Below are 12,785 nucleotides of genomic sequence, written 5' to 3' on the forward strand. Positions count from 1 at the left end.
TTAAAACGGTGGATCCAACATGGCAACATCGAGTGACTTTTGGGATTTTGGTCGACCATTTTGAACTGTCAATTTTCGAGTTCAAATTCGTAATCAGCGACCCAAGAAACCCCCGTATACCAAATTTCACCGGAATCCGTTCGGTACTCCGCTCTTTTGCGGGCACTAGTTGGAGTTGAAATAAAAATTTTACAAACAAGGGAATGATTTTTTAAATTATTTAGAGTCAATTTAGGTGGTGAGCCGATCGAAATTCAAAATTCACAAATGACCTTTGTAAAGACCATCCCATTGCAGCTAGATTGATCGACGGTTGAGATTGTCAAAAATTTCTGAGCTTCTTTTGGGGCGAATTTTTCCTGATGAAATATCTTTGATTTCGAGTCCAGTGATACATAAAGCATCGAGATAACTTGATTTTTGAGGGGACGCCCTATCGGCCGTGTATTCGTGGTCAATGGCGCGTGTGCGATGGATTCGGAAGCCAAGACAGGGGCGTATATATGTATTATTGGGCGGGGAGGTTCCCTTCCTCTTATATTCAGAGGGGTTTAATATCACAGTCTAAGGGGTGCTCCTGGACCGTGACAACCCTCCATCAGCTACGCATCGTCGCCGCGGTCGTAGAGTTGTCCGTTCGTCGTTCTCAATATACCGGGTGTCTAGACAACCGCCGTTTTAGGTAAACACGGCGAAAGCGATAAAACAGAGAGGAAATGACGTGGCGTATTTTTTGTCTTTTAGTATCGGCTTAGGGTTTTTCCACCTCTGATTTTGACTTTTGATAGCTGCTAATGATAAAAGAAGTTTCGCTACTGATTAACGGTTTTAGTATTGAGAGATGCTAGTTTTTTTTACCTGTATTTAGAGTTTTGAAATTTCAAGAATGCTTATTGATTGTTGAAGTTATGTTCAGCAGATAGCTTGAGAAGTCACATTTTTTCACGTCATTATCATGTCTATTATCGGACACTAGATTGGAAAAAAAAAAATAAAAATTTAAACACAGGGTTTTTCAGGTTTACCACACTTTGTAATTATCGCTGGAACTAAAAACTCTAATTTCATAAATGTATTCTCTTTTCAGTACTATTTTCGTAGTTATACTCAATCTTAACACCTCATCTTTAATTCGTAATTCACGGAGTCTATTTCAGAAATCAATCATTTTTTGAAACCTACGTATCAGATTGAAACGTGTACCAAATTTTATCGAAGTCGTACAAATTGTTTCGAAAATTTCCTATAAAAAGTGTTAAGGCGTGTTTTAAATGAAATGAGTGGAAAATCGAGCGATTGTAAACCACTTTTCAACTTTCGAAACCTCAAATAAAGTTAAAACTCCTGCCTGTGAACTGTACTTATTCGTTGGTAAGCTTTTTGGTCTCAATAAGCAGCTGTTCAGAGTTAACTTAAAGCCCAAGAGCAAAATAAATACGTTAAAGTTGTTACTAACAGTGGTGAACAAGCAGTTGCGCTCGCATAGGTCGAGAAGACATAAAACGAAAAATGTCTACCCGATGGTCGTAAATCTTGATAGTTAAACCCGCGTATAAACCTTATGGGTGTGGCAACTGTGATAAGGATTTTTTCCCTTTTATTATTTTTTTCTAATTGTCGACCGACGACGAGTCAGGCGATGCCTGGCAAGGTGCCATTGCCGTGTCGACGGTATTCACTTCCGCAGGTGGTTCCTTAGCGACTGTAAGCCGTGAAGGTGTTGACTAATTCTCTACTTCCGGAATCAATTACCCATACTGCAAGCTCGACCCAATACCACAAACTCTTTGCACGCTTGCGCACCCCTGCATGCCCCTAAACCTCAAATAGCTTTTATCGTTAGTATTTCCACACTTACCGTAAATCTTTGACACCAAACGCTCAGCCATTTGATGTCTCTTATTCGATTTCCCTGCGGTAACCTCAGTATGATGTCACTGTTGTTATACGCTTTCAAAACCGGCGGGTCCCTGCAAAATTGACGTAGGGTTAGATTCAGGTTTCGATGCCGGTGGAAGGAATCGGTGAAAGTTAATCTTGAGAAGTTTGAGATACACAGATTCAGTTCCACTTCGTTAAAGGTACATAATTGTTTTCTCAAAAACTTGGTCTTTGAAACTATTTAGAAAAAGTAACTCTTAAGTAACAGTTGTTTAACTCGTTCAATTTATTTATCGATAGTAATTGACGATAATTTAACTAAAATCAAAAAATTATAATTTATCGGTAAGATGAATATTTGGTCTACAGTCGATCGTTGTGCTGGTCTGCTTTCGATCGTAATTCTTCACGAAACTTAATTTTCAAAACCATCGCGGAAGAGCTGGTTTCATTTATAAAGCATCCACGAGCCTGTATTAATTAAAATGATCCCCCCGCCCAGTAATTATTTGGAAACCTCACGATAACCGAGTCTTTCTATTGAAAAATTATCATTTGTTCCTTTCTTTTCGTAGTTATTGTCAGTTGCTGAGAATCACGAAATATGCGAATTTCGAAAACGTTTCAAGTCTTGAAAATCTGAAAATATGGCTTGTTAGAAAAAAAAACGCTGACGATAAGAATTAAACTGTAGGTATTTTTCCCATCTATCAAAGACTTGGAAATTTCAGAAAACAACAAATGAATCCTTTTAAAATCACACCCATTATCTCATTACGCGAGGAACAAACCAATGGCTTTGTGTGGAAATTCATGATTAACAGTGTGGTTCGAAAACTTGCATATTGATCAAAAATGATTTCTAATAATACATTAAGCGTGATCGGAGTACGTTTTCACCGACTATAAGGAATCCTCGTACATTATGTACTATGTGAACGCTCCAGCCGCGATGAAGCGATTTCAACAGAATAGCAGCCCGGTTTCGTGCGTGGGACCACCCCCCGCTTTAAAAATCTATGACCGACGCATGAGGTTCGAAGCGGTGTTTGTGAAATTTCTGCGGTGAAGAACTCGACGCGGAGAAAGCATCGCGGTCAGGACTGCAGAAGTGTTAGAGTCCTGAAAGCGCACGGGTAACGGGGAATGGGGTACAGCGCAGCAGCCCGTGGCCAAGGGATGAAATGAAACTCAATGAAACTCAAAGGGCTTGTTGTGAAGGGGCCCGGGAGAGGGGAGTGGAGTGGAGGGAGAGAGATTGAGCCGTAGGGTGAGACGGGCGATATGCTGCAGTTAATAAAATTGGAATTACGAGCCTGTTCCCGCTCGGAGTTCATCTTCCCGTTATTGCGTTTTGCTCGATCGCCAGCTAGGGGCTGAGAATCGCGGAAAATCTACAAGCAAAAGTGGCGGGGGTCAGGGTTCAAGGTCCGTCGTGTTCAGACCCACCTTTCGCTGTAGTCCTCGGGGTAAGGGACGATGAAGCCGTCTGGACTAGGCCTGGGGCTGTTTCCGACCCAGAAGTAAGCGGCAGGACCCGTTCCGTCATAGCTGAAGTCTTTGATGAATATCGTGGTGTCGTCGACCGCGTAAACGGTGCCTCTGGTTTGATGGGCGTACTCCTGCAGAGGTCCGATCAGTCGTCCGTAGTAGTTTGGTCCGTACTTGGCGTGCCCTGAAGCACAAAGAGAACACAGACCATTTGATTTATTCGCTTTTCACTCATTGAATGTTTCGAAATCGGTATTTTAGGGTAATACTGATATGCAAGTATGACATTCGTCTTTTTCGACAATCATTCCATGTCGTTTTAACCTTGGCACGGCGTTCGTCCGCAAAGTTAATACCTTATATGCGTTTGCCTTTGCGAAAAACGTCGGACTGACAATGAGAAAAGATTCTGAAACCAAGTTGGAAGGATGTTTTGTCACCTACGCGATTGTTCACAAGTATTTTCGAAAACAGTGTATCGAATTTCGTGAACTCAATACTCAACAAACCACTTGTCGATTTGGCTGAAATTTGGATAGAGATCGGTCTACGTCTAGACAGTGTTGTCGCAACTTTGTCAGACATTTTTCACACCAGACTTCGAAATGGGAAACGTTGAAACTTTTTTCAAATTCGCAGTTTTTGATTCGTTAAGATGATTTATTGTGCTTTGATATCAAACTTTCCACAATTGGAACGTGAGGTTTTTTTTTTGTTAAAATTTTTTATAGGACGGTGTACGAGTTTTTTGCTAGGCAGGGTTTCCGATGAACCGCTGAAACCATTTAACCTAGATGGAATGAAAACTGAAGTACGAAAGTGAACAGCGCAGATACTGTGTGCAGTCGATCCTCTCGCAAAAATGAAATGCTTTTCGGCGAAACTGAACCATTAGTCTGAATTATATTTTAAAGAAGTGTATAAAGCAACATTGCAATTATTTGTTACACACGAATATAACGTTTTTTTCATCAAGTGAATTTCAATTTAACGCTGGATTCCATTCGCTTCAACTCGGGAGTTTATTCGTTCTGATACGTACTAGCAAAATATCTGAACAAATCCCAAGATCTTTTTCATTAGTACCATGACTGGATATTTGTATAAATTTCAACGTACATCTTATTCGTCAAAGCTGATAATATCAAAATGCATGCATTGAATGTATTGACAACTTTCAGAGCGAAATTCTCAGACCTTTCAGAGAAAACTTTGAAAATGACTTATTCTTCAATAACCATACAATGTATCTTTTCATGGTGAATATTGGGGGTAATCACGAAGCTACGTTGTGTAGGGTGAGTAACTTAATGAGAAAGTTGAAGGATCTTTGAAACGTGGCGGGAACCCCAGCTTACGATGTCATCAAGCATCTTACTCCGCAAATTTACATAGGGAAAGTTTATATAATACATGTAATATATATACGTTAATTGTGAATGATGAGTCCAATGCTTGAGACGTTTTGGAAGGTATGTGCAAGTCATTAGTACCAGTCCTTGCACCCTTCTCGAGTTTGGGACGCTCCAGAGGAATAAAGCTATATATAAAAGCCCCTGCAGAAACGCACATATGTACAAGGTATACATCTTTATACATGCAGCACATCGACGTTTCCAATTTCCTGTAGACATTTCCTTTGGAAAGGATCAAAGGATGCACGCGAAATAGCTGTGAATAACAACAGCATCGTCGTTGCCTTAACGTCCCTTCAACTGTACAGGGTGTCCCATTTTAAGAGGAATGGTCCCATAACTCGAGAAAAATAAGTTGTACAGAAAATTGTTTCAGACGAGAACTAAAGAGTTTCGAGCGGGACATGAGATGATGCTACCAAGACCCTTTTTAGTAGTTGTAAGAAGTCATTGCCACCTTTAATTTCTTGATAAACGAGCAATTGGTTTTATTCGACACTAGATCATAGCTGGATTATTTCTCGTGAAGGATCGTTTACCTTGCCTATAACTTCGCGCTCTTATACTATAATACGTCACGAGCATTAATCAAGAACCATAATAATATCCGTAAGGAAGTACAACTATTAAGGATAAACGCTTAAACAAAAATGTCAAAGCAACAAAAACCACGTATAAAATGAAGGTTCAACAGTTAGTACTGAAGTCAATCAAGTCGATTTCAATTCAAACGATATTCTATTAACATAGGAAAAAAACATAAAGTTCAAGAATTTCAAATAAAAAAAGAAATATGTTTTATGCAGAATTATCATCGACCAATAGCTGGATTATCACAAAACATATTAATATGATTATCAAATTCATTTCGAGTGATTTTCAGTACATAAATTTAAAACCTACAAATAATCACCGATTGAATAAAGTTATAAAACCAAAATGGTTTTGGCATCAAGAAAATTGAGCAATACCGTAGTTTTACTGAATTTAGATATTGAACATTCATTTTTGCTGTTTAGAGGATAATTTTTTTCATCAACCTATTCACTAAAACCAATTCCAATTTCGTATTTCAAACCTTGATTCATCACCTTCAAAATTGTTCATTGACTTTTTTTCAATTCCATTTTTCATAACACCCAATACGTTCTCAACATTTCACGTCTCGTCTAACTCTGACCAGGAAATAAAATTTTCTAAAGATTTTCTGAACTAAACTCACGACCAACACCGCCTGCGAAACTCACACTGAGATTTAGTGGAAACCTAACGAATACAAATCTTATACGGCTGAAAGTCCCACCTTCTAAACGGTCCGAGGCGTTCGCGAAACCTACATCGTTGGTTTGTTGAGTTCCGGAATAGATTTGAACTACGTATTTGTGCGAGATGGCCAAAGCGAAATGAAAGGGGACGGTGGCAGAAACTCCTCCCTGGCTGCACAGGTTGAACGCATCAGCACCCCAATACAAAAACGATACGCTGGGGTTCCCTTTGATTTGCATGAATTTCATTTCATTTGCTCTACAGAGCCGTAAAACCGCCTCGAATTGAGATGAAAGCAGTAAAGATTACCGAGTACACCACCTAAACGTATTCCTTGCTCGTGAATCTTCACGTTACGTCCCAATTTTCGCCTTGAAAATAAATCAAACCAATCTCTTTTTTGGAACGCTGCAAGGAACATTCGGCCGCCCTGCGGAACCTAACGCTTTGATTGTTATTCACAATCCATATTTTTGAAAAAGGATCTTTGGCATCACTACATAATATGGCAGAACTTATCGCCAGAGCTACGTCATTCTCCTTTCTGCTGAAACTACACGTAAAAAAAACTTGAGATTATTCATACTTACAAGGAAGGTATCTCAGGTCGATATCTCTGATTTTATTTCTTGTGTAATATGTTACAGTAGACTGAAAACTAAGCGACACGTATCTTTTTTCATCTTCCATTAAGCTCTTTGAGGGGGTGAAACTACCCTCCGAAGTAAGACACGTCAGGGGGTGATTTGGCAGTTTCACACACAAGAACATAACATTTTTTAACCAATCCAACTGGAAAAGTTTTCTCGTAACGAAAGATGAAAAATTTAATTTCCTCAATTAAAAAAACAAAAAACAAAGAAAACTGCTAAATCACCCGTTGACATGCCTTACTTTGAAAAGTTGTTTCACCCCCTTAAATTGTTTAATGGCAGATAAAAAAACAATACATGTGGCTTAGTTTTTGTCCCTCATTATTTCCATAAATTTTGGTGTTTGAGAACGAAGAATTTAGGAATAAAATCATAATTATATTAGAATATATCCCCCCACCCTTGCCCCCCCTTTTAATAGTACAATAACATCAAAATTAGCGCTAATTTAATATAAAGTGAACATTCAAACTCACATTACACCCAAAGTTTTGATAGTTGTTTAACATTTCTTGGACAATATTTTCATAATTAGGATCATTAACGTTAGCTAAAAATTTGGAAACAACAGTTTTCAAGGAATTCCAGGCATGCTTTTCTGAGCTTGTCATGACATTTTCAAAGTCTGCATGTTCATACCAACGAAGTAAACATGAATTTACTAGATTACTCCTCTGAAATTGATAAAAATATTTCTTTCAATAGAGTTCTTCTGAGACAAGCGTCTCTCTATACTTATGCTAATAAAAAAAGATCGTCATGTGATATACGTAACGACAGAGTTGATATTCTGAATCAGCAGACCAAAATCTATAGGTATCATGTACAAGTATCCAGAAAACTTTTTCATCGCAGACCTGTGTAATTGTTCACGTAATGAATTTCGGAATTCGTAGACTCGTGATTGGTTCATTATTATCAGACCCTGATTATGGGAAACTGCTTCTTCTGAACCGTTCTGATCAACGGACTTTGATACCACGCAATATGTGACACCTGTAAAGTCATTATTCCCAACAAGGCACCGTTTGAAAACCTGAACAATGATAAAATTTTTGAAAACTGTCCATACGCAGTCGAGAAAACCGTTAATCAAGAATTAAACTTCATTGCGCAAGTTCCATGCATGACATTCTCCGTCAGCGAGCAAAAACCGTATGAAAGAGTGCCTAAACGACGAGCGGAGTTGAGCGTTGTCGCGTGATAATTGTCGCACGCGGGTCCTTATCTGAAATGCGTTTCAGCTTTTAGCGAACCCCTTTAGACGACGACGGAGTCCGTGCAGGGTGTCCCGTTGAGGTCCCTTTCCCTTTCCCTTTCCCTTTCCCTCTCCGCCGCCCCATTCACCGTCCCGCAGGATATTATGGCCATGTGACAATGAATGCAATGATCACTATCTAACAGGGGTTCTAGGTGCGTCCCTATAACACTATAAGACACTAAACTACCCCTAACTGGTACCCAAACTGCCCCAGCTATATTATGCCCATCGATGTTTATTGGATTATACGCCATACTATTTGTTGGGAACCAAGCTAATGGAACTGTAATTACCGCACGCGCCTGACACTGGGGTTCCCACTACTGGCTGACGTCGCTGTACCGTTACCAAAAACAAACCAGCACTTATAAAATAAACATTTTCTGCACCTGTTCGGTCGGCCTTTCTCCCCTTTCACTGCAACGCGAATCATGCAATATGATCCGTCACTGCGAATCATATTAGCTATGGCATTTAACCGGTCATTTTCAATAATATCGGGAGTTTAATCAGATTTTAGAAAACGCTCAGTCAATGAACTCGTAATAAAATCATCGGTAGTCCGCATTTCCATGCTACATATTGTATACGCATGCCATGTAAAATTGTTCTTCCACCGAAATTCAGTGTCATTTACTTAAGATTACAAATAAATAAGAAGCATTCGTGATAAGTGACATTCGTTACCTTGATATCATGTACGTACATCAGGTATTTCAGCAAAAGTCTCGTATAGAAACCAAGGAGCACCAGGTTACAGTAAACGTCAGATATACTTTTCAATATTACACATTGGAAACTTGTCGATTCAATGCATAATCACTTATTTCCAGCTATATCTATGTATAAGTACGCAGTTAATCTTGCACAAGGTGCGATAGCCGAAAAGCTAATACCAGTAATTTGATTTCTCTTTTTTCAATCAAAATAGAACTTTTCAAAATTATGCGGAATCACTTTGAATCGGTAACCATATGTATAAGATTCAAGGCAAAAGTAAACAACCTGGATATCTGAACTCAAATGTAACTAGGTATTATATTACAACAAGACGTTCTGTTCACGTCACCGAAAACGAAATCATACTTTATAGCCTGTTCAATTACATGCAATTAGCTTCTGCAACGTATATAACATCGATAGTGCTATGGTACATGAATCGTGAGACGATTCATTACGACATTTTTCTCTCCGAGTGTTAAACGATCGTGTCCGGAGGGTGTAGAGCCAAGGGTGGTGTGTCCGGGTTCACGGACTAACGCCAACGACCCATCTCACGCCTACTTCCGACGTGCTTTCTATTTTCGGGTCCACAGCCTGCAACGTTTCCTAACACGCCATTTGTGTCTCTTTGGCTATTTCGATGTGACGAATCCTTTGAATATTTCATGTAGATCCTCTGTGGGAGTTTGAACGAGCATAATTGAAATGATTCTGAAAGGTACACAATTATGATACACGTGAATTCAAAGCTCAACCTCCTAGGAGATACGGTTATCAAAGAGAGGAATAGGAAATTGGGAATATTGCAAACTGTCCGCTGTGACCTATTTTTCAAATGTCTTTACTTCATATTGATCGATCTGATGGTAGAAGTTGGAGATAGTTTAACTGTATGTTTATCGCGAGTACTAAACGATCTTGTTCCAAGATGACCGACACGGATATGACTGCGAATTGTTGCAAGGCGTCAACGGACTACTGGTTCAACTGTGTAAATAACTTTGTTTGCAGTAGAACAAGGGCCAAATCTCATTCTCGTATCAAGCTGAACTTTTTTTTAGGCGAGTAAGAACCTCCGTGGTAACAGGAGGAATCCCCCGAGAATAGAACGAGGCATAGAGTGTATGGCGGCACGTGATAGTTCCGTGTTTGGTTGTAGGCTGAAGAAAGAAGCACCCTGCACCACTCTTCAAGAGGTGATCCTGAAAGCAGGATATGGTCTTGGAGTGGCGGTCGGGTGGAGGAGGACAGTGCGATGGACGCAGAGAAACGAGAGGAGGGGGTTGGTCAACATTTGAGCCCGGCAAACAGCTCTCTCTCCAGACTCTAGCGTCTCCATCGCTCCTCAGGGACCCTCCTTCACCCCCGCAACCTCAGCGTATCTCCGGCGAGGCCTTTGCTCAGTTTTGCATCTGCACAACCCGGGCTGCTGGACCCCCACTTACACTGGCAGAGGACCTGTCGCATCCCCAACTGCAGTGGACGAGGCGCATTATGCAACGTGGTGGATATAAAGGCACTCGCAACTTCATTAAAATCTGACTGTCGCGTCTACTCAAATTACCTAGCGAGTGTTGCTACACTGCCGTGTAGTTACCCGAATAGCGAGTCAAGGGATCATCAACGTTGGCGTGTGAAACATCTTTAGGAAATTAAAAGACCTACAGATCTTTCATCTTCGTACATCACGGAAAAAACGTTTTAATTATACGTGCTATAATGTGGTTTGTTCTGTGATTATATTATATATCAACACGATCGTCAGTTCAGGTTAGAAGTAGTACATTGCGTCACAAGTTAGGAAAATATTGGGCTCATACCACAAGCCACACTCGTTCTGATGCCACCTATCCGCGCATGTCACACGCGATATTATTTGTTGCATTTTCCCGTGAAGTTTGTTTTGAGAAGCACGGCAGATGCCACTGATGGGGAGTAAACTTAAGGTTGTGTAACTTACGTTCAATGACATAGTGCGGAAAATTGACTTACTCGAAAGTACGCATGCATCACCGTTTTCTTCCGCATTGACCGAAAATGGAGCAGTTTACTCACGCCTCACAGGTTTCGAAAAGCGGATTTTTGAAGCAGGTATTGTAGAAAAAAATTCTTCGGCATATAGTATGTCACCCTTTTTGGAAATAGTGCGGAAATAAAAAGTTTACGCATGTGTACGTGCGAATGTTCTTCTCTTCGTTGCAGGGCTTTTTGATAATATCCGATTCGTGTGATCATAGCACTCGTTGAGAAGTCTCCTATAATTAATTTCCGCACTTATTACGCAATACAGCCGGTTTATTATTTTAAACGAGTCATTATGATATCTCGGAAACGTAGCGTGATACTTGACAAAGTTTCGAATGAAAGTTGCTCAATTTTGAGGATGACACCTATCAGAGGAATTGATGTAAATGTAAGCCATGCTTCATTTGAGAAGTCTTCATGAGAACCATTTGTTAAAATGAAAACCGATTTCTTTCGAACCAAAGTTGTAGTTAATATCAAAACGCTTCAGAAGTTTTAGTATTTTGTCTATAGAAAGACTTTCCGCCGACTAATAGCGTTTTGATTTCCCGTACAGGCTCGAGGTTGTGTCCCATTATTTATTTATTTTTTTCTACAATCGAGGCATCTTCTACTGCCAATCGAATACAAATAAGAACAAAAGTGCCAATCCTTATCTCTACATCTGGTTAAAGTTCTCATTCAATGCTGCTTCAACCTCGGCTTCAACTTGGGTATGTTTGCAATTGGTAAAAGTTATGCACTCGCAGTGCCTTGAGGAATTGAGTCACGATATAGAGCAACCATTATCCAGAATTTTAATTACGAAGGTCCCCAAAGCCCGCATACATTCGATCTTAAAATTTCTCAAAGATTGCTCACCAAATGGCCCCTTCTATGCTGTACGACTGGGCGTTCACTGTTCAGGACCGCGAGGCAATGTGATGGAGACTGACGTTAAAATGAAGCGCGGGCCCTTATATTTTTCAGAAAGCGGTGCTCTTCAATGCCGCCCGAGGAAACAAAGGATAAGGGTGGCCAAGGGACAAGCCTGCAGGCCGTGGTGCTGTGCCTTCCGATGCGTTGTTTTTATAACGAACTCTTTTTTCTCTCTCTCTCTCTCTCTCTCTCTCTCTGCATATCGCGTGGACGATATTACAATCGGTTATACGTACGAGGACCGTTCGCGGCACTATGGCAGATAACGCATCAACCGGAAGCTAAGTTCTATTGTCTTTGGCGGACGGGGGAGTGTGGAGTGGTGGCAGCAGGGGTGGCTTAGACATTAACGAGACTAACCGGATTCATCAGGGGGCGTGCGGCTCGAGAGAGAGGGACGTAGTGAAGGGATGCTGGGTTGGGAGGCGCTGATTTTAATCAAGATATGGGCTGGCAGCAGCCAACAGCAGATCAAGCGAGTCGGGTTATCGATCTTCCAAGTGCCGTAGCAAGTACACCGGCCTGATCGGATGCTCAATTTTTAAAGATTAAACTCGGGTTCTCTTTCAAATACGAACGTGCACTTCTGCAGGTTATGGGCAGGATCGGTCGGGTGAAACTTAGTCAAGTGTAAAATATTAGTACAATGTGAAAATGAAATCTAAGATCAGACTTAAAAAAAATCTACAAAACAGTCTTTTCACTTACAATGCAAATATACGTTTTCGTTACGTGAATTCCTTGATGATCTCTTCCAAATTCAATTTTTCAGCATAGGCGTAATATGTGAAGAAAAGCTAAACCTATTATTGAGGCACAGATTACAAACCTTCAACCATTTCGATGCAGAAAAAGACCTTTCAGACGTACATGAGGATCCAGGGATAATTAATACCAATTTTACAAGCCTTAAGAACTCGGTTAAAAACCCAGACCTCGATGGATTCTGTTTGAGAAATTAGAAAACATCCTTTAAAAACTCAATTTGCATCTTTCGGTCAGATAATACAACGAAAGACACGTTACTTTGAAGATTCAATCTCGTCGGGTCTGTCATGTAATCTTTATTGCCAGATTCAAAGAAGGTTCATGGAAAATATGTGCATTACTACCGGTGCTGTTTTTAAACCTTGCCACAATCTTTCGTGGGTG

The 12,785-nt window shown here is 40.3% G+C and overlaps 1 protein-coding gene across 1 annotated transcript in view; it reads right to left on the bottom strand.

Annotated features, from left to right (window-relative positions):
• LOC107217737 (protein Skeletor, isoforms B/C) overlaps positions 1 to 12,785 on the bottom strand; it is a 69,352-nt gene that overhangs the window by 40,496 nt on the left and 16,071 nt on the right. The window contains exons 2-3 of the mRNA XM_046746711.1: positions 3,331 to 3,556; positions 1,859 to 1,970 (exon numbers count right to left, since the gene is read on the bottom strand). Coding sequence (XP_046602667.1) covers positions 1,859 to 1,970; positions 3,331 to 3,556 — 338 coding nt within the window. The remainder of the gene's footprint in view (positions 1 to 1,858; positions 1,971 to 3,330; positions 3,557 to 12,785) is intronic.

Source organism: Neodiprion lecontei, chromosome 1, assembly GCF_021901455.1.
Source record: "Neodiprion lecontei isolate iyNeoLeco1 chromosome 1, iyNeoLeco1.1, whole genome shotgun sequence".
Classification (NCBI taxonomy): domain Eukaryota; kingdom Metazoa; phylum Arthropoda; class Insecta; order Hymenoptera; family Diprionidae; genus Neodiprion; species Neodiprion lecontei.